This window comes from Pholis gunnellus, assembly GCF_910591455.1.
Source record: "Pholis gunnellus genome assembly, chromosome: 11".
NCBI lineage: Eukaryota > Metazoa > Chordata > Actinopteri > Perciformes > Pholidae > Pholis > Pholis gunnellus.
In genome coordinates this window covers 21849274-21871588 of record NC_136538.1, presented here as the reverse complement: position 1 = coordinate 21871588, position 22315 = coordinate 21849274, and the positions used below count along the sequence as shown (strand labels likewise).

Here is a 22315-nt window from a genome sequence, read left to right as displayed (position 1 = left end):
AGACAACGTTAGAAAATGGTTCCTACTATCGTGGGAATTTATTTTATACTTTTTATTCCGATTTAAACGTCTTCCAGGTTCTTTCCTCACGAGATGAGATTTTGTCAAAACAGCTTCAATAAAAAAAATTAATAAACCAGTTGTGTAATATAAACCTTCTTTAATCCTTAATGCTTCTGTGTAAATGTAATATTCCAGGTTTACCTTTCTTTCTGAACATCCTCAGCTTCCACTGGTAACGGCAACATGGGTCCTGTTGCATTCCGTGTCACAGCCAGCACGGACAACACCAAGGCCTCAACGTACCCGAGTCATTATTCATTTCATCAACTGCACCTGTGTCTAACCTGCAGGGACGTGTTAAAGGTCGACAGGTAGGCCGCAAATAAAATGTCATCACGTAACCAGAGTCTCCTGTCTCTGTATTAGTAAACCAGTCAGAGTCTAACCAGCACTTTTTAGCTTCATTAGTTAGATGGATCACTAGGTCGACCTGTAGGCCACATTTACTGTTAACTGCAACAAACTTTGTCTTTTTCTTTGTAATTTCATTAGCATGTTTCTGGGAACAAAAGACTGTCATAGAAGGAAAATCTCAGGTGTTACTAATAAAACTAACGACGTAGTCAAGTGAACAGAACCTGGAACTGAAGCAGCATGAATGACCAATTATTCACACCTGTGCTTTTCCTGCTGCGACAGTTAAGTTTACACCAAACTGTTTTACTTAAGAATTGATCTTTTTTTTTCGGGGGGGGGGCATTATATTGTTTGTATAACAGGAAGATAAAATGAATAACTGAAACGTGATGTTTGGTGAGTATTTATATGCAGAGGTCGATCCTAATAAAGATTCATCACCAACAAACTGTCAATCAGTAAATGTTTGATACATGGCACGTGTGTAAAAACATCTAAAAACAGATTCACAGAATCCCTTTGAAGAAAGAGAAGTTTCTCTTTCATCTGTAAGAAGAATCAAACGTATTAATACCTGTCAAGACAAACATCTGTAGCTCACATTTCTAAAGGAAAACGTAACATTTCATGGTTATGGAACCCTGAAGAAGATTTACGCAACAACTCAAATATGAAATATAGTACAAAATAAAATCTTAAATTCTGAAGCAGGAATTTGTTCAGCTAAATCTGGGATGTTGTCGTAGACGACGGCTACAATCGGACTGTTTCACTGGTGAGAAACAAACTTCTTCTTCTTGTGTCTCGTGTAACTCAACCAGTGAAGTATCTTTGTCGCCTTGTGAACAAAGTTTTCTGTTGTCCATAAAAAGAGGTTTTAAGAAGCCGTGGGGCGAGACTGAGCAGCTGCTGCTGAACCTCAGCTCTGCTTGGGACGCTTCCACTGCGACGCGTCCGACGTCGTGTCGGCTGCTTTCTTTCTCGAGTTGTGTTCTTTGGGATCGTAGAAAGCGTGCTTCAGGAAGCGCGCAGCAGCGCCTTTATCCAGCCGGGCTGCTTTCTTCCTGTCCTCGATCTCCTTCACTTTGTTCATGTACGTCCGTATTCGCTCCTGAAGAACACAGAGTGGTGACATTTACAATCATACAAATGCAAATAAACAGAGAACATGAACATGTTAAAGACAATGCAGAGAAAACATACACACCAATTCCTGTTTGATTCCGTGTTCTCTGGGATTCACTCCTTGTGTGACCAAGTACACTGTGAACAAGAACAGAGTAAGATTAAACGTCAATGGAAGAAAATGAATAATATAGAAAAATGAAAGTTGTTTACTGGGTTTCACAAATCCTTTGGCTGGCAGTAAAGACTAAATAAAATAGAATTGAGTGCATGTGCAAACAAATAAACCTGTTTGTGACCAAACAAACAGGTTTATCTGCCTGAAATATATATTTCCCCAAATCCACAAAATAGTCAGTGAATCCAGAGAGAGACTCACTCCAGAACAATGAATTGAGGGTGTAGGCAGACATCAGATCCAGCTTGGCTTGATCCAAAGGGTCCAGCTGTCAACAGAGCAGATTTAAATCAGCACCAGTTTTATACAACGTATCAAAATCCTTTACTTGAAAAAAAACACCTTGGATAATAATAAACAAATCAGAAGTAAAAAATAATGTGCACTGGTTTACTGTTCATCACAGACTGCTGGGTAAACCGAAGCATAACATGTTATGAGAAATCTTTACACTACTGTTTAGTTAATTTATTATTCTAGAGACAGACGGACAGAGGTCTTCATCCTACCTTCTGCAGCAGGTCATTCCTGGGCATCGACATCAACTTCTCCAACATGGTTTTAACAGAAGACACCGAGGAGCCGAAGCCTGTGAGCTGCTCGTCTATCTCGTGAGGGTAGTCCTCCATCCTGCTGTCCGCTGCCATGTTCCTGTAGAACAATACAACAGTGGTCACACAATGTTATGCAGCTAGATATGTGTGTTGTCACAAAAAATAGCTCCCATTCAAATCTGTAATGTTAGCTAGGTGGCTAGTAAGATAGCTTCGCACATGCTGCTAACAGGACAACCGGCGAATGTTTACGTGAGCAGAAAATAGGCGACAGTTGTAGATAAACACATATCTTGTTAAACCACAATACACATTCAACGGAAATGGAATCTGACGATATTTAACGTTGGTTATTTCTGTTTCACCCATATAGACTGGTCTTACCTTTAAGCACGCAACACGCTTCAGCGAACAGGAAGTGACGTTCTTCTTCTTCTCTAATTTGATTGGCAGATCGCAAGCAACTTGAAAAGGCGCATACCGCCACCTACTGTACCGGAGTGGGCGGTTTCAGAGTAAAAGTTTCAGCACAGTTTTAAAGGATATAAATAATTATAATAATATTAATTTAAAAAAAACGAAATCCTACGGTCTAATCCCGTTTCTTTAAGAAAGGAAGTGACGTTCTTTTTCTTCTTCTTCTTTTGCTGTTAATGGCGGTTGGCAAAGAGCTTTCGGGTGCATTACCGCCGCCAACTAATATGGAGTGTCGACTAAGGATCCACCCTCTTTCTAAACCGACAACAAAACAAATACAATTAAAATAATTAACCGAACAAAAATAAAAAGCACTATTCCTAAAGGAAGTGACGTCAAAAAACAACACCGTCGTTTCTTCTTCTTCTTCTTCTTCTTCTTCTTCTTCTTCTTCTTCCGTACTCTACTGCCATCGTCCGTTTAAAAGATAACATTAGCATAAATAATTCACTATTTATAGCATTTGTGTGTATCCTAAACACTATAAACTTTAAGGTGTGAGTTTTTTTTGTCGTCGTCAAGCGGCATTACGTCATCTTTTCCTCAGAAATAACGCGCTTAAAAACATGTATGCTAGCAGCTAGCATGAACGTTAGCCACAGTCAGTACATGAAGCTGAGTGTCGCTGCTTCCGTAAACTATTTTAAGTACGTTTAGGACTTGGAACCGTGCTGTTGTAGGTTAGTAGTACGTTTTATTTTACTATAATTATTTATTTCTTAGTTTATTTGTATCGACTGTCTCGCTGAGCTTTCTGTTATTGCTATTATTGCTTGTGCTGCTTTTGTCTGTCAAAGGCACTTTGTAAACTCTGTTTTTAAAGGTGCTATATAAATAAAGTTATTATTATTATTACTATTATTATTAAGTGAACCAGCCGTGAAAGAGGCTTCAGACATGGACAACTGTGATTTGGAGAAGTTCTCCGTCTCCGGTGGGAAGAAGTTCCATCCCGAGTTCACTCCACAAGTCACAAACTACACAGTGACCGTGGACAGCAACGTCACCAGAGCGACTCTAAACATGGTTACTAGTGACTGTGCGGCTTCATGCACTATTGTGAGTACAATATATACATGTCTATAGACCCATAAATAAAACATATAGGATGAGGGTTAACCCATGAAAAAAGGTATATATATATATATATATATATATAGTAGTGTTGATTTAATGGTGTTAAACTAAAGTCTAACGTCTTACCTTTTTAATTAATACTTTATCTTTGCCTCGGTGAAGATAATGATTCTCTTCACTATTATTAGTGTTTAATACATGTGAACGCATCGTCGGTCTATTTAATGTACAAGGACATGGTATAGAACATACTATAGTAAGAAACAACCATCACAATAATACATTAGTATTTTTAAAAAGCCTTCATTAAAACAGAAACAAAAAACAATGAAGTCATGAGGAAAAAATAGATTGACAAAGTCATGAACAATCTAAATGATAAAGATATGACAAACAGTATATCTAGTGAGATTTAACATAGAACGTGACCCTGCTGTGTTTTTTATATTCATGTTTCAGCTCTTTGGTGACGGTTCCAGGACCATTAATGTGAATGACGTGCTGACCAGAGTGGAAGTGGAGGTGGTGGCGGAGGACGGCACCATGAAGAAATACTGTGTGGAAATTACCCGGCTGTCTGCGGACATTGCAGAACTCAGCGATCTGGTTTTGGAGGAAGATATTCCACTGCAGCCGGCATTTCACCCCAAAATCTATGACTACAGCAGTGAGCACAGACACACACTATGACACCGTGTGTGTCACTGAGCCAGCTGTATTTCAGTTATTGGGACATATTCAGTATTTTAATTAACATAAATAAATACACATTTATTTAATTTTTCATTACACAAAACGAGTCGAGTCGAGTCGAGTACAGAAAAGTAAAAAATGTAGAGTTATATGTGTGTGAATATATAAATGTATCTTTATTTACTTGCAGAAATAGAAATATTAAAATATGGTAATATATGTATGTGTTTGTTACATTGTATTTGCTTAAAAGACTATTTCATTGCTGTTTTGTAAAAGCTTTCCCCATGTGTTGTGTTTCATTTTTTTGAGTTTCATTTAGTTTATAGTTGTTTTACTCACTTATATATATGTTGTCATCAATATTACGTAGTCATATCTTATGTATATACATTTTGTGATCTTTATAATATTGTGAGTTTTTAACATCATTTAAAAAGAGGCTTCAAATAAGCTCAGTCTTTTTTCTGCCTCTTCCTGCACTTTCATATTATTTATCTCCCGTTATGTTTGTGTATTTATTAAATTAAAACATTTCCATGTGTGGTGCATTTGTTTTTGTCGTTGTCGGTCTCACTGTGTAAACTCTTCTTCTCTGCAGGTTTCGTTCCCTTTCACTGTGACGCTGTGAGCCTTCTTCCCACGGTTCCAGATCAAAACATCAGAGTCTCTGTGAACCAGGAGTGCGGCTCTCACACGGTCCCTCTGAACTCTGGAGACACCGTGGTGGAGGTCTCCGTCTGCTCAGCAGATGGCAGTAAATCACAGGTAGGATGGGACACGAGCAGAGGACGGCTTTATGTGTGTTTCAGAACACTTCACTTGTGTTTCACCTATTAACCTACCTGGTATCCTGTAAGTAATCCAACATTTCAAAGCTGCACACACACTGTTAGTGTCTGAATAACAGTGTATAAGTCAGTGTGTTTGGGTCATGTGAGGTGTAAACCTGTCGTCCCTCTGACTCTGTCAGGTGTACACGGTGTGGGTGACTCGATAGATGATCCCCGTGCCCGTGACCTTCACTGATGGGAAGCAGCAGCTGGACTATGAATGTCCGGTCTCTCTGACGGCTTTTTATAGACCCGTGTCTGTCAAACACAGGTAGGACAGGAAGAGGAGCACCGTGAATATGAGAACATATTAGCAGCTGAAACAGCGGTTAGATCCTTAATTCATGTTTTATATTTAACATTAAAGATATACTAGAGTATATAGACTGTACTCATTCTGCCTCCTACATTGGTTCAACAAAGGCTCTCCAGATGTAACTGGCTCTCCTGTTGATTCGCAGCGACCCAAAGAGCATCTTCTCGAGGCCTTATATTGAGACGCTGGCACGGGGTTCAAAAGTCGACCCGCTGAGCGGTTGTCCTCTGGGAGACGGCTGGAAGGTTGTGGAGCTGGACCTCGACAGGACGATGTCGGCCGCTCCGGTCGAGTGTTTCTTTACTTACAGAGGTGAAGTTTGGTAGTCTTAGATGTGTCTAAAGCAGAGCTGCTGTCCTATCGGTGGAGTTAAAGGTCAGCTAGAGTATGAATGAGAGGAGGAAGGTAATAGCCTGCTAACCTCCCTCGACCATGAACGTCACATTGATTAAAAGAGTAAAAAAGACGTTATTACCATCCCAGGGCCCCTCTCACACCTCTACCTATACCTTTCCTATTTACGTTGTTACATCTGCACCTGATTCTTTGACTCCACTGTTGAGATCAGTTTAATTATTTCTTCCTCTGGAGCAGCTCTTCTTTCAAGAGATGCTCAGATAACTACATCTTTAATGTGCCAGGTACACTCTTGTCTTACCTCTCAACAGTCCTGATTACACTCTGTGTACTATCACGTCACATGATGTTACTGTAGACAACTATCACATCACATGATGTTACTGTAGACAACTATCACATCACAGGATGTTACTGTAGACAACTATCACATCACATGATGTTACTGTAGACAATTTATTTTAGGTTCGGTTGTTAACGAGCCTGACAGCTCAATTCTTTCTGTGAGAAAAACAACACAATAACTCGATTAAACTGGTCACAAATGTGTCATTTAAGTGAACTATTCTGACAACACTGCTGTCCACTGCTACTGTGCGATATGTTGTGTCTTTGATGTGTGTGTTTTTGGAAACAAAGGATGTGAGAGCGTGGTGAAGCTGTCGGAGTTGGGGTCACACTCTCTGGACTGTCCTCACAAGCCCACAGGAGACCTGGATGCAAAGGTCAGAATGAAACATTAAACAGCAGCTCCACATTTACCACAATCACCGCCATCGACCTCGACTCCGCTCATCCTTTATTCACGAGTCAGCGCTCGGCCTTCACAGGGACTCAGTGCTGGTTTAACTTCCACAGTAAAAGTATCTCGTGTTTGTGTTTGTGTGATAGCGGATGAAACGATAGTTTGTGTACAGAGACGTGTGTTTGCATTTAATTCCCTGTTATTATACTTCGACTAGCAATAAAGAACACAAGCTTCTTTATATTAAATGGATCCAGTTGAAAGCTTTCATCGTTTCGTGGTTGAATCTCTCTTGTGCTCATTTTCAGGAAGTCACAGAGACGGAGTGGTATAAGAAGCACTTTGCGTCGTCCAGTTGTTTGGAGATGGAGACCAAACACACACTGGAGGTATAATACATCTATTCTACATTATCAGTAGACACGTCTACATTTAAACCACCACCTGAGATAGGTTCACCATTCATGTAACATAAAGATGATTTCTAAAGGAATAATTGCTTTATTTTAACTAATTGTTGTTTGTTTAACCCGACATATTTCACAAAATCACAGCTGTTAAATACTCACATCTTCTATTGAGTAACTTATTGACTAGTAAAGATACTAATAACTAATTAACTAAGATAGACTAAACATTTCTCCTCTTGAAAGTCCCCTCCTTCTATAACGTAAGTTTAATAGCACCATATAATATGAGACGCTGTGTTTCTTTACTTGTGGGCGGATGATTGTTTTCTCCGCTGCAGCTTCGTAACTGGGAGAAAAATCTACAAATGACAGCAGGAGGAGACGATGTGGATAAACTGTGTGCGTCGGCTCAGGATCACCTGGAACTCTACCGGCAACGTCTGCCCAAACCAGGTCTGTTCTCCCAAACACTAAATCCTACCAAGTTAATTATCTTATTACTAGTCAACATATATCGTAACAGTCGATATGAGACACAATCACTGAACATCTCAGTGAGATGTAGGGACTTGTTCTTAGACAAAACATCTTGATGATCTTGTTATAAAATACTACTTTTGAGCACTACAGGCTCATTACGACACACACAACTTATAATACTCGTGACATATAGCTCCCCCCCCCAACTCTACTACCCTTCTCCCCACTAACATGCACGGTCCTATAACACAAATATTGCTTTGTTTTTCAATTTTAATGGGTCGTGAGATCCAGAAAAATATTTCTATCTATCAGTTTAAATATAAATTCTCTGTAGACGTATTGCCAGTCTGTCTCAGTGACCACCGTCTTTAACACAGTTTATTTAGTGTTGGTTAGATAAGTATTTAAATGTGCACAGAAGGATCGTTCTCCTCGCTCTGCGCGGGCACAGCAGCGGCTCAGCTTCAGCCATTTAAACAATACATGGAAACGAGCTTCCTCCGCCTCCATCAAGACCTTCCAGGCACTCCAGTTTCTCGCTAACTGTTTGATGACACTGGAGACTGATCCCAGAACAGAGAAGTAACACCAGAGAGAGGTGATGCGAGAGGAGGGAGCGATGGAAACAGCTGATCGTCTGGACCGGATCAAGCTGCATGAAGCGTTGCTCAGTCTGACGTCTCGTGTTCTCATGTGTAGACGTTATCGAGGCCGGGGAACATACTTCAGCTGTAATATTAAGAGACTGTAGATTTATTAACATGTTTTTTTATTACTGAATGGGTTTTAATGTATTTTACTATTCTCTGGAACATAGAAGCTGTGACATCAGAGCAGGCTCTCTTGCAGAGTGAAGCTGCACTCTGAATATTTCATGCAAAGTGCAATCATTCGTAAGCGAAAGAGAGAAGACGGATGAATGGGATCCTATTATTCCTGCAGTGTACTGTGAAGTGTTTGTGCTTCAATGAATCCAGACTGTAGAGAAAGAGTTTCTCTGGCTCTAGTTAGTGAACTCATCTAATGTCACAACGGGCTCTTAGTTTATACGACGGTTAAATGAAATCCATGACGGCCGTGATAAACTATCAAACGTCCGGGTGTTGCCGCTCATACAAAGCAGATAAAACCGTCTCGGTCATGTTGTTTTACAGCTCTGTAATAATGCAAATGATCTCACAGATATATGCAAATGTTCTCTGGACTTGCTGACCCGCGTGTGCTCACCATGAACTTTGTTTTGCACACCTTCCTACAGGGGATGTGTTGCAGTATGAGGATGGCCAGTCTCCCCTAGACCGCCTGGAGCAGGCTGCCGTCCACTATGCATCGGCCATCGTACTCCGATCCAGAGAGGCCAGGCTCCACTTCCTGCTGGGTCTGGTTCTGGAGGAGCAGCACTACGCCACAGAGCTGTACGGCCTCCAGAGGAAGGTAGTTCTGGTTAAAGACAAGCGACAAAGTCTGAGGTTCTGCACAGATGGCGAGCTGCAGCAAAACATGAACTAATAGCTTCTTATATCATATTATCAATGAAAGCGTTCCTTATATTTAAGAACAGTGAATTGTGCAGCTGACTCTCAGCCTCTCACCTTCTCACTGGTTCATCTCCAGGCCGACACAGACAGAGACGAGCTAAGCGATGCCAAATCGACGGCGCGTCAGGACGACGTCCTGGCCGTGTGCAAGCTCCACGGTTTCCTCGGCACGCCCACGGTGGAGCACCAGCTGCAGGCCTTGGGCAAAGAGTACCAGCAGCTCAGAGAGCAGGGACAGTCCAGCAGAGCGGACTACGTCCAGACACTCTACCTCTGGCTCTCCAAGAAGTCTGGCAGGGTAGCTGTGTCACAAGTTCATCTAAGTTTACTTCACTAGCTCTAACTAGGAGCACCAGTTCATAAAAGACGAAAAAGTTAATGTCAAAGAGGGATCCCAGGATATTACTCTCACCATTTACAAAGTCTTTTCAAAGTCTTTATAGTCTTTACAACATTTTATAAAGACAGTAATTCTCTTACTTCAGAGTTACAACCAAAACTAATGAGTCACATCTTTAGAGAGTTGGTGTAGCAAAGGAAACACTAGAAACTGTCACAGGTTACGGATACTAAGTTATAAAATATGGGATTTTATGGAGCTTGTTGTGTAACTTAAGAGACTGCCATGGCATCAGTAAATGGCAGATGAAATCCCCCTCCTCGTTGCAGGACAGCAGTGCAGCCGTGCGGGACGAGGAGGGCCACGCGCACCGGGCCCTGACGAAGTACCTGGACGCCTGGTCTCTGAGTCCTGACAGCTGGGAGTACAGCCTCCACGCAGGAAGGCTGCTGCTGCTGCTGGAGGGGAGGAGCAGGGAGGCCCTGCAGCTCCTCCAGAGCGGCCTGGCACTGCGCCCGCTACACCCTGCTCTCAGGTCAGGTCTGGGAAGTGTTGTTGGTAGTAGAAGCAGAATGTGTATCGTGTCACATTGATGAAGAACTAAAATAGCAGTACGTGATCTCAGCTCAGGTATTGTGTTTCATCACAGCAGCTCTGACCAACCTCTCAACCTGCTGCTCAAAGGTTAACTTCACTAGAACTCCTACGTGACATCGTGTGATCATGCAGCAGTCGGGACATTGTGTGTTGTGACGTGGTTGGCTGGACACTGACTCAGATAGATGGAGAGGACTTACTGTGGGGGAAGGGAGACGGGGTGGAGAGAAGGTGATGGTGGAAGACAGACTGGTGACGACTGGCTTTCAAAACAACACGAGAATAGTTCTTAAAAAAACACAAAAACTACCTCGGCCTGAGCCATTAAGAGACAATGATCTGGTGACAACTGGGAGGAAAGACGCAGCTGATGAACACATGAAACAAGCCGGAGCACGGCCACCTCCACGACAATGTGCTCCTCATTAATATGTAAAACTACCTCGTCAGCATCTCTCCTGTGTGGCCTTCACTGTCTCAGGTTCTTCACAGGACTGGCTCTGCTGCAGCAGGACCAGAAAGCCTCCGAGGACACGGAGAAGGAGGCCGCTCTGTTCTTACAACAGGGACTGGAGCACTTTGTCAGCCAGCGCTGCAGCAAGAGGTGTGTGTGTGTGTGTGTGTGTGTGTGTGTGTGTGTGTGACGTGTGTGTGTGTGACATCTACAGTGTCACACATACTGTACATAAAAACCCTAGACCTCTAGATTTAGGTTTTCCACAAACCACCATTTTTTGTAGCTGAAAAGAATAGCTACTTCCATTTTGGGATTTATAATCGAGGAGCTTTAGACATTCACGGCTGGTTTTTTTCTGTACTGCCATTCTTCTTCATGGTTTTCTCTACAGCTGGGTGGAGCAGCATCCATCAGAGCCTCTGTCCGGCCTCAGCCTGCAGTTCCTGCGAGGCCTCCTCACTCTGGGCCAGCTGCAGCAGAGAGACACACTGTCTGGGGGGGCCATGAAAGTGGAGCAGGTCTATCACACGTATGTGTACAAGACACAACATTTGTTGACCCGGTGTTTGTGGTGGATCTCAGCTCATATTCAAGGAAAAGTCTCAAACACTCCCATCAGTATGACCCAGTTAAATGTCTGCTCGTCTCTGTGCCGGAATGCTTCAGCGTAGCAGCGCTGGCTGCCCAGAGTGTGAGTCGGTGTGTGCGTCGTGGCTCGGCGAGGGTGCAGCTGGAGTGGGTGCTCCTGGATGCTCAGTTCGCCCTGCTGCAGAGGCTGATCCAGCGGGGCGAGCGGCAGGCTCGGTCCCTGGTGGCGAAGAGATGCCAGGCCCTCGCAGCGCTCATACGCCTCACCTCCATCGCCCCCTGTCAGGAGCTGCTGGACCTACAGGAGAGAGTAAGAGGGTTCACATGGGCTGGCAAACCGTGTAGTTCAGCTCTGGTCCACACGAACACACGCATTCTTGTTAACAATGAAATTAGACTTGTATCTTCTTCTTGAGTGGCTCCCCGGGCGCTTTAAACCTAAAACACTAAAACACTCAGGATGTGTTAATGTTCCTGTATGTGTATGCCTCTTTCACAGACTTGCCAGCTAGCGGTGGTGACCACGCCGCGGGACAGCCAGGCCCTGGCTCTCTTGGGTCTGGCACAGCTGGCTCAATACGACAACAACCCAAATTCAGACGGGTCAGAGGAAGCCATAGCCGGTGCCCGCCTCAGCTTCCAGGCCAGCATTGAGCTGGAACACAAGACGCAGAGCGGAGAGCCGCCTGAACAGCTGAGCAGTGAGTCTGCATCGTGTGCTTACTGTCTCCGTCTATGATAATAGTTATGATAGCCTGCTCGTCCACATTAAACCCCCTTTTTCTGTTTGCTCAGAACAAAAGTGGTGGCAGGACCGACCGGAGGCTGAAAACCAGAGAGCTGCCAAGCAGTCCATCGCCCAACCAGCAGGACTGAAGGGGCCCTCTGAGACCAGCGCGGCCAACAGAGGAGCTAAGCGGGGCAGAGGAGGACCCGGTCCAGGGCGGGGGGCAGCAGCTGGAACCAAAGCTTCAGCTCCTCCCCCCCCAGCGTCCATCATCAGAGGGGGGAGAGCTGCCCAGCATCCAGCCAAGCCCCCTGCAGCCAGGTGAGTCACACCGCTTGGCCGACGTGTTGTGTGGTTGTTTGTTCGCACCGGGTGATTTCCTGTGTGATGCTTACTTTTCCTCTCTTCTTTCCTGCTGCATGTTTATGTCGAGCTTCATGCGGTCGCTTCACTGGAACAAGTTTACGCGTTTCCTCGTAGAAGCTGCTGTGAATTATGTGAATGAAGGAAACATTTACAGGTCTTGGAAGGTTTTGAGTTTGGCTTCACTTAAGTGTGTCAAAAAAGACGTCCCGACTGTTCATTCAGTCGTCTGTTGTTTATCAAAACATAGATTTAATTCTGTCGTCCATTTCTAGGTTCATGTCTAATGTGTTGTGTCCTGTAGGGGGAGAGCTGGAGCAGCAGCAGCAGCCAGGCCAGAGAGAGCAGCCAGACCGCCCAACAACTGCACAAAACCCCAGCTCCCCTCCAACAGGTCTAAACAGGACGGCTGCCCCGAAAAGGTTGAGACAGCAGCGGGTAAGGAGAGACCAAAGCATTGAGAGTGGAAACCTTTCCATCCCAAAGCCAACAACTGAGATATGAGAGCTGCGTCACCATATATTCAGCTCTCAATCTAAGAGATGACTGTTCACGTATACACAGATGTACACATGCAGACATCTTTTAGTCGGTTCTACTTCCTGTGTGAATCCAGAGCCGGCTGTGGCTGAGCGGGTGAACCGCGTCTCTCACGTCTCCAGGCTGGGTCTGGCCCGAGTCCTCTCCCGCTCTGCAGACGCCCACGACCGGGCAGAGCAGCTTTACCGAGAGGTCATCTCCATGGCACCAGGGGTCAGTGGTCCTCTGCTACATTTCCTCACCTGTTTAACACCCACCTAAGTCCAGAGGAATGGTTCTGTAGGTCTATGACTGCCCACATTCACAGAGAGAGGGCAGTCGGAGAGAAAGAAGTCGGAACAAATGTTTGGGAATGTAAGTTTTAGAGAGAGAGAGAGAGAGAGAGAGAGAGAACGCTGGTCAACTTTTCTGATTTTGTTACTTTGGTCGTTTCAGACTAGAGGAAATAAATCATTTATTTTACTACTTTGTCTGTTTGTAGATTTCTCCTAAATTCACTAAGATAATGCCTCCTTTGCATTGAGCAGGTCCACGACGCCTACATCGAGCTGGTTCGGCTGCTGGAGCCGTCGGACCCTCGGGCTGCAGTAGAAGTGTACTGCAGGTTCCCTCTGAGGCCGGCGGAGGAGCAGAGCTTCGACGACGCCTTCATCTCGGGAGAGATCGTCCGCCTGCTGACGACGCTGGAGCTGTACGACCACAAGCAGCTGGGCCCCAACCTCGTAGCACACGGCAAAGTCATGGGCCTCAGTACGTACTCTTTATGTATATATAGATCATTATAGTATATATATATAACTGTTGACACGTTCAAGCGTTTGCGTCTGTACACATTGAATCCGTGTTCGTAGGTTGCATCGAGAAATACATCGACATCTTGGATGGAAAGTCCATGACGAAGCTGCTGAGGAGCGTCTACGCCGGGGTCCACGGCAGACCGGAGGAAGACCAGGAGCTTCAGGACTTCTTCAAGTTCAAACGCTGGAAATGATGATGATGTTTGTTTGCTTACTGTTTATCCAAAAGACTGAGTAGCTGGTAAGACTCTATTGTGCGTTCATACAGTAATCCTCTTGACGTTACTTACTGGTGTTATAAAGGAGACGTTCATATTAGACAGAGACAATAAAAAAAGTGTTTTCTCCAAAAGGCACATTTCATTTCTCAATAAAAACATTTTAAAAGTCACAACTTGAACAAAACAGAAGAAGAAGAACATCGGCCAACAGTGCAACAAAAGACAGATACAGAAATCAAATCTTGATCCTAAAGTCTTCTTCCAAAACTCACTTCTTCTTCCTAATGAAGGCTTTTTAGTAATGTGGGGAATCATTTCTCTGCACTACAGGTTAACTCAGCATTTAAGAGACAATAGAACAACAACAAAGGATCTCAAGTTCATTTAAGTAAAATGGTTTTCTGGATGGACCTCCACCAAGACCTGCAGGAGGACGTTGTCTTCTAATAAAAGACGAGTGAGCCTCACAGAAGTGATTCACTTCCTGTTTGTGTCTCTGTCTCGGTCTGCGTCTTCACACCGCGCTGAGTTTGGTGACGATGAGCACGCGGACCGTCTGGTCGAAGCCCGAGCACACGCACAGGCCCTGCTTGTCGGGGCTCCAGTCCAGGCTGGCGATGGGCTGCGTGGACAGAGTGGCGTTCTGCAGGAGGGTGACGGAGCCGGCGACGCCCTCCTCCGTGTCCTCGGAGTCCATCTTGCTCCTCTGAGCCGGATACTCGCTGGAAAAGAAATGTTTTATAGTGACGCAGGAAACTTGAACAGAACATCGTCGTAGTTAAAGGTGAATCACTCACTATTTCCAGAGGTGTAAGTTTCCCGCTCCCCCTGCAGTCATGAAGATTTCTCTGTTTTGAGGAAGATGCTTCACCTGCCAGATGGTCGACTTATGAGCCTAAAACAAAGAAGATGGATCCGTTACTTCCTAAATGAATTCCCAGCACCTCTCCAGACATCGTGACCCGGAGGAGGAAACTCTAAATGTGGCTTTGCTGTCATTTTTGTCACAGTGGTTGTTTATAACACTTTAGACTCTTCCTTTGGCTTTCGGGCTGCAGCTATGGATTATTTTACCAATTATTCCATTGATTAATCGAGTAATCGGCTAAAACATACATGTGCTTAATTAAGGAGCAAAAGTAAATAAGAACCAACATCTATTTGGTTTTTCTTTTTAGAAAAATCTACAATTTCATTGCTTTTATTGCATGAAAAATAATCAAATTAAATTAAATGAAATAAAAACAGTAAACTGTCAACAGTTCTAAATGTTACCCGTTTACTTTGTTATTGTCATCTGTAGTGTTTTAAGCATAAAAACAATGAAATTATAAGGAAATAAATGATTGTATTTTGATTTAAATATCTGCTTAATGAAAAATAAATGGCATTAGTAGTTTTAATTGTGTATCATCACCTTCCCCGTCGCTCAACTTTACCTTTTGTTTTCTAGCAAAGCTGCATCACTATTACAACACAAACGTAATACATTATAATATATATCATCCAGAGCTCTGTGGAGCTTCACTGGGATCTTCCTTTAGGAGCCTCATGAGTCATCGTTGGAGACGCTGACGTGCTAACCGCTGGTCGCTCAGAAGAACTGGACAAACATTTAGAAAGCCGAGGCGTCTGATCTCTGGGACGTGGCTAACACCTGGGCCGGGCTCTAATGCAGCTTTAAGTGTGTTTTTCTACCGTTTTCCCCACAAAAAGCCAAACTTCTCTCTCCTCAGGGTCATTTTTGGCGAGTGTCACAAAGCCACAGAGAATATTAGACCGACACGACCCCAAAACACATCCAGCTGTGAAAACGCTCCCGTTTCCCTCTGTACCACACACACGTTTAAAATAACAGCAGCTATAATAACCTCGTGCACCGGAGCCAAACATCCGTCTAGCTCTCTCTCCGCTCGGGTCAATTACCTTTTCTGACACGGAGGCGAAGCCCTTGGTGGGGTGCTGGGTCCTCGTGTCAAAGACGTGGAACTTTCCCTCCAGCGAGGTGGCGACCAGCTTGTTCATGTTGATGTCTTTCCTGTCAAACTCCACGCAGCACACCTGCTCAGGACGAAAGAACAACAGTTCAGCTCCTCCACAGAACTACCCTCCGTACGCTCTCCAGACTTCTTCTGTGGTTTCATGTGCCGTGGAACTGGGAAGACATCGTACAGCTCTGTTGTTGCAGGTTGGAGTGCAAAAGAACCACATCCTCCTAATAAAACCATCAGCTCTAAAGGTGAGGACTGCTCTTTGTGTTCTTATTTCCCCTCACAGACGGCTGTAATGTTGTTGCCGTGGTGCCACTCTGTCTACACGACTTAAAGAGCTCAAGAGGGGAAGTCTCGAGCGTTCTCCTCACCCCGTTTTTGATGTTGGTCTCCCACCGGAGAGACATGTTCCGCAGGTCAAAGAGTTTGATGTCCCCGTTGTCGTAGCCGGCACACACACAGCGGTCCTGGTCGTTGAAGGCGTGGCCTGTAGCCAGAGGGTCAGAGGTGAAGCAACACTTATTCTCCATGTGTGTGTGCTTAGAAAACCAGACCTAAAAACTAGCCGCGGTCATCTAAAAGTCTGAAAGTAAATGTTTTCACTCACCGAATGCAACAGTCCAGCAGTCCCTCTTGGTCTCTCCTTCCGTGGGCTCCATGTTGGCGACGGGCGAGTCCTTCTGTCTGGAGTCCCACACTTTAACTGTCCCTGTAACGTCCACGGGGGAAGTTCACACTCCAGCTAACGTCTCCACGTGACCGCTTTGTAAACTACGTTGGAACGTATTAATCTCACCGTCTCTGCTCCCGGTGACTATCTCTGGGGCGCCATCGCCGATCCCCAGACCGCCCACAGCGTCGATGCTGTTCACGATCTCTTTGTGGGCCTTCACGGAGTACACGGAGACGTCGGGCATCTCCAGGTTCCTGTGGACAGCAGAAGCATCTTAAACAGGAACATCTCCTTCAATTCAGCCACACAGCCGTTCATACGATCGTCTTTATTCAGCACACAAGGTGGTTTGGGACTAAAAAACCTTCCTTTCACCATTTTATTGAATAAAATACCATATATTGAGATTTCCGTCGAAATCCCCAGTAGCTATGTGTCTTTGCTGCAGAGAGGAGGCCCCGAATGTGCCACACTTTATGGGTTTAGGCTTCTCTACCTGAAACACGAGAGAAGCAAAGCTTAGTTTAGATCCACGAAAGTGACGAAGCAACGAGCAGTGAAGCAGCAGTAAAGAAGGAAAAGATGAGATTAAAGTCTAGTTACGTGTGAGCAAAATACTGTCAGAGACGTTTGTCATTTTGCTCACAGACGTAACTAGACTTTATTACAACATATATATATATATATATATATATTGTAATTGTGAATGCTTCTATTGCGGTGCTTTTATTGGTTTTGTGAATGTTTTTAGGACAGATTGTGGAGAAAAGGATGATTTTTTGATTCAAAGGATGATGTTTTTTGTTGCTTATTGTTTTAAGGAGTGTGTGTGTGTGTGTGTGTGTGTGTGTGGGTGTCCTGTCGTCTATTTATGACATCAGGGACCATGTTGGAAATAAGTCTTTACAGGTAATCCCTTGAATTGTTTCGTCTTCTGTATTCATAATTAGAATCACTCACTTTCTCCTGTTCCCTCACAGGTTTGGGTCTGAGCACAGAAGAGCCCGTTAACTGTAGTGCTTAGTGTTAATTAGAGCTTTATTAACACGATTTAAACTGTATAGTGTTTAATAACAACAGCTTTTAGCACAATATGTAGTCACATCTATATTTATATGTATACACACATTTATATATTAACTTCTGACGAGTGACTCTGCTCCCAGTAGACCACACAACACTAACAACACGAAATATGTGTGCAGTATAAATACACCGTGCAATATTACAGTTATACTGTCTGTGTATATTATATTTCAGTTATTGTGGATTTTTTACTGTTTAATATTCTTTACTGTTTTGTTACTTATTTATAATAACAGATATTGTTTGCACTATCCACTATGCTATTTTACGTGTGTTTATTTATACATTTATATTTGTATATTAACTTTTGACTAGTGACGTCAGAGGCCACTAGCATTTCTTGCATATTGCTTGTTGCTATGGAGACATTGACCGTCAGCTAACGCGGAGATTAAGCCGTTTACATGACGTTCTTCTGAGGAGAAGAAGAAGATAATAAACCAGAGTGCAGTGATCATCTCTACCTCCTTGATGAGCTGAGCCTCTCCGTGCTGAACCTCGTATATCTGCATCACTCCGGTTCCTCTGGGAAAGTTCCCCAAACACACGAACCTCGAGCTGCACGGGATCCATTTACTGTCAAACACCGTGTAGTTCAGACCCTTCTGAATGTGCGCGATGATCTGAGGCTTCGCTAGTGGCGACGACATTTTGATAATAATAATAATAATAATGTGTAAAGTTGTTCTAGTGAAAGTTTCTAGAAAACCTTCCGTCCACTACAGCTCGCTGCCACAACAAATGGGACCGGTCCTGTTCCAGCTGAGCTGAACGTGAGGCCACCCAAAGATAAACCTGACCAAATGTAGAAACTTCTTGAGAAATTCTACAAATTAAAACACAAATATAATATTTCTGGATATTTTATTACCCCAAACTCAGTTATAGTAACCAACTGAGACATATTTATTAATTACAACACGATTGGTAATTATTTGTTCTTCACAGGCGTCTACGAAGTGGCAGTTTGGGTCCTTTTCTTGTGAAAGTTTCGAGAAGATCCCGTCCACTTCCGCTCGCTGCCAAAACAAATGGGACCGTCGTCCTCCAGCTGAGCTGAACGTGAAGCTGCCTAAAGAGATGCCTGACAAGAAGTATACATTTAAGTAAATTATCCACGTATTGAGACACAAATATAATGTAATTGGATATTTTTAATTCATAACCCAATTATATTAACCAAATTAGATATATTTATAAATTATAAAACGATTCTTCAAAAAAGTATCTCTACAGGCGTCTACGGAGTGGCAGTTTAGGTCCTTCCCGTCGCACCAGGACACCCTCATGCCTGTGTAGCTACCACCCGGCCTCACTCTTTAACCGTTTAAATCTTAATTTTTAAAACTAGTTGCAGGCGATATGGACACTGATAAAAACACAACCACTGAGAGTCCAGAGGACTTGGGGTCTTTCACGACCGTTAAGTCTAAAAAGACTCAGAAACGGAAACGTGAACACGACATGGACACGGAGGAGCACGTGGCAAGCAAACGACCACAGTTTCCACCAATATCCAGCGACAAATTAAAGGTAAATACTGTGCATGTACTGTATGTATGTATATGTATTTATATACTGTATACATGTGGTCTGTGTGTTGTCTCAATTTAAATACCATTGCGTGTTTATTTAGCGTCATTCGTCTCAGTCACAAAGAAGCTAGTAACTATTTATAGTTAGTTTTAAATGTGTAGTGTCGTCATGTGACTGCTGTAAATACAGCTGCTGCATGTTGTACAAGTGGTGCTAGTACTACTAGTATTCACATCCTTTACTTGAGTAACAGTACATACTGTTGCAAGTAGAACTACTGTATTGACTCTTACTTAAGTCAAAGTATTATCAACAACATACACAAGGATTTGTAGTAAAAGTACGTTTTGTGCAGTAAAATGTTGCTTATTAATGTTATAAATGATGTTTGTGTATTGATATTACTGCTGCATTAATGTGTGTTGCATTTTGCTGCTATAATGTGAGATGTTTATGGTTTTGCTCATTTTAACTCATTTTATATATTAGGTAGTAAAATATATACGATCAAAAGGTACGATACAAACAATAAATCTAATCTAAATTCATAAGTGCAGGCAGTCTAAAACAACTTATTTTGTGGAGTGCTAGAATATTTATTTTCATAATTTCAGCTGACTGACATAACACATCTACAGCTCAGCTGATCTCAGATGTTTTTTAAGAGTTTACTCAGTTCAAGAAGTCTGAGGGTTTTACTGAACACTCAAAGGAAACACTTCAAATGTAGAGCAGTTAAAATACAATGTTACCTCTGAGATGCAGTAGAGGAGCAGTATGAAGTTACATTAAAGTAGTAGACGTGCTGAGTCGTTCCACCACAAATACCTGTTTAATTTATTATTATTAATAAGACCTTATTTGTACTTCCCTACACAACACTCAACTACACTCTTCTGTACAGTTTACAGTCACTCGATACTTTAGCAGAATACTTTATTAAATGCAAAACAATTGGATTAGCTCATAAGAGCAAATCTCTCCCCATCAGTGAGCGGATTAGTGAGACCGCCCACCGCTTCAAAATTAACATTTCAAATGAATGCATCAGTAATTATAATGCTGACACGGACAATAAGTCACTGTCTCTATTAATACCGTGCTGCTAATACTTCTTTACGTTCTTTAGGGAACGTGGCTGCAAGACTTTAACTTTTAATCGTTTTTTTCCCATTAAGTCACGTTTAGTTTTTGTGACTTTCACTTCCTGTATTGTCTCCGTTGGGTGACGGTGGTTCTGTGTTTGGTTCTGTGTGTTTCAGGGCCCGGATGAGATGCGTAAGGTCTCCGTCCCGGCTCACAGGTACACGCCGCTGAAGGACAACTGGCTGAAGATTTACACGCCCATCGTAGAAAACCTGCAGCTCCAAGTTCGATTCAACCTCAAAACCAGAAACGTGGAAATCAAAGTGAGTTCTCGTCACGTTGACTTTGAGCCTCTTCACAATAACGGCTGTTTGTGTAACGTTTGTCTTTCTTCCTTCAGACCTGTAAAGAGACGCAGGACATCGGGTCGCTCACTAAAGCATCAGATTTTGTCAAAGCGTTTGTTTTGGGATTCCAGGTCGAAGTAAGTAAACTGTTTTTATTCACAGCGACACCCACACGGATACATAAACTAGGCCCGTCAGACAGCATCAAATATGACAATTCAAATAACACGCTTAACTCTCATTGTTTAAACCGGTCTGTCCCCCTCGATCTCACCACCAGAGGACAGGCGGTTGAGGCGTTGCTGTCGGATTGTGTGATGTTTTGGAGGATGACCTTTGACCCTCGTTTGATTCTCACTCTTGTCTCCTCAGGACGCGCTCGCTCTCATCAGACTAGACGAGCTTTTCCTAGAAAGCTTCGACGTCACAGACGGTAAGAAGACGACGGCTTGAAACACGTTTGCTCTGAAACTCGACGTCTAATCTCTGAACTGTGTTTGATTGTTTTCTGACGGCGTCTCTCGGCAGTGAAACCTCTGAAGGGAGACCACTTATCCAGAGCCATCGGCAGGATAGCGGGGAAGGGAGGAAAGACCAAGTTCACCATCGAGAACGTCACCAAGACTCGCATAGTGCTCGCAGAGACGTGAGTTTATTAATCACTGAAAGGTTATTTCACTGTTTAACTGAACAAACTCGGACAAAAAAGAGAACGTCGGTTGTCGCAGGACTGTAATAATCGCGTCCAATCATTTTATTTTGGCCAAATTTGGCATTTGGGTTATAAAATTTAAAAACGTTTATGTTCATCATGAGATCGTTTGACGTAGTTATCGATGACGGCAAAGCGCTCGTCTCTCCGTCGCTTTCTGATCCTAAACCTCGTCTCCGACTGAATTACTTTCACATAGAAATAAACTTCACTCTCTGACGTTTGGAGGAAACAACATACTTTATCTGCAGGACAATTACTTATAGTTCTAAATACACACCTGACACTTTCACTTACATACTCTTCTTTATCATATTTTATTATACATTTTCTATTTTTAAGTTAAGTATTTTACTGTTGCACTGTTTGGTAATCTGAGCTCCATTCGAGGACTTCCACGGACTCTTTTAAACTTCTTTATACGTAGATAAAAAATGTATCGCGACAAAATCCAACAAAACAACCTCATTCAGGAAGTTCTGTTGCACGAGAATGTCATTTTTAGGCGTTTTCACTTTGATACTTTATAAAATGTAGCTTCCTGTTGCAGAAACACACCACTGATATTATTTACTGTCTTTGTAGGAGGAATGTTGTGAAGTGATGTCTCATTACGAGTTTCTCTCACTGAAACATTTCTTCCGTCTCTCAACAGAAAAGTTCACATATTGGGTTCTTTCCAGAATATCAAGATGGCCCGGACAGCGATATGCAACTTAATATTAGGTGAGAAACATATTTATTTGTATACGTTTGAGTAATACAAGTACAACAAGATGTTTGATGAACGCTCTGGATCCACATGAAGTGACCCTTTTAACCCTTTTTGCCCCAAACAGGAAGTCCACCTTCAAAGGTCTACGGGAACATCAGGGTGGTGGCCAGCCGGTCGGCTGAGAGATTCTGAACTCTGATTGGCTGCTGTGTGCGTTGATCCCGCCCCTCATTGATTGACTGACACCTCAGGTTCCTCTGTTACGCTACACGTTTAAGTTTATGTAAATAAATCATTTCAATCCGCACCAACAGCTCGAGTGTCATTTTGTGT

General features: G+C 43.2%; 3 protein-coding genes across 3 annotated transcripts; 1 reads left to right on the top strand and 2 right to left on the bottom strand.

The window, feature by feature from the left end:
• Positions 1-810: 810 nt before the first annotated feature.
• Positions 811-2811, bottom strand: c1d (C1D nuclear receptor corepressor). Its single transcript, XM_079169039.1, has 5 exons — positions 2662-2811; positions 2233-2374; positions 1925-1991; positions 1628-1683; positions 811-1531 (listed from the first exon to the last, which is right to left on the bottom strand). Exons 2-5 carry the CDS (start codon positions 2368-2370, stop codon positions 1340-1342), a joined length of 453 nt encoding a protein of 150 aa, XP_079025165.1. The 5' UTR covers positions 2371-2374; positions 2662-2811; the 3' UTR covers positions 811-1339.
• An 11150-nt stretch (positions 2812-13961) lies between these two features.
• On the bottom strand, positions 13962-18328 carry dnaaf10 (dynein axonemal assembly factor 10). The gene is made up of 8 exons (XM_079168877.1): positions 18051-18328; positions 16896-16996; positions 16624-16754; positions 16435-16536; positions 16199-16314; positions 15763-15897; positions 14634-14731; positions 13962-14558 (listed from the first exon to the last, which is right to left on the bottom strand). The coding sequence occupies exons 1-8, from the start codon at positions 18234-18236 to the stop codon at positions 14351-14353; spliced, it is 1077 nt and encodes a 358-aa protein (XP_079025003.1). The 5' UTR covers positions 18237-18328; the 3' UTR covers positions 13962-14350.
• Positions 18329-18864: 536 nt separating this feature from the next.
• On the top strand, positions 18865-22308 carry pno1 (partner of NOB1 homolog). Its single transcript, XM_079169290.1, has 7 exons — positions 18865-19119; positions 20385-20531; positions 20609-20692; positions 20928-20988; positions 21084-21201; positions 21923-21993; positions 22107-22308. The coding sequence occupies exons 1-7, from the start codon at positions 18949-18951 to the stop codon at positions 22172-22174; spliced, it is 720 nt and encodes a 239-aa protein (XP_079025416.1). The 5' UTR covers positions 18865-18948; the 3' UTR covers positions 22175-22308.
• The last annotated feature ends 7 nt before the right edge of the window (positions 22309-22315 follow it).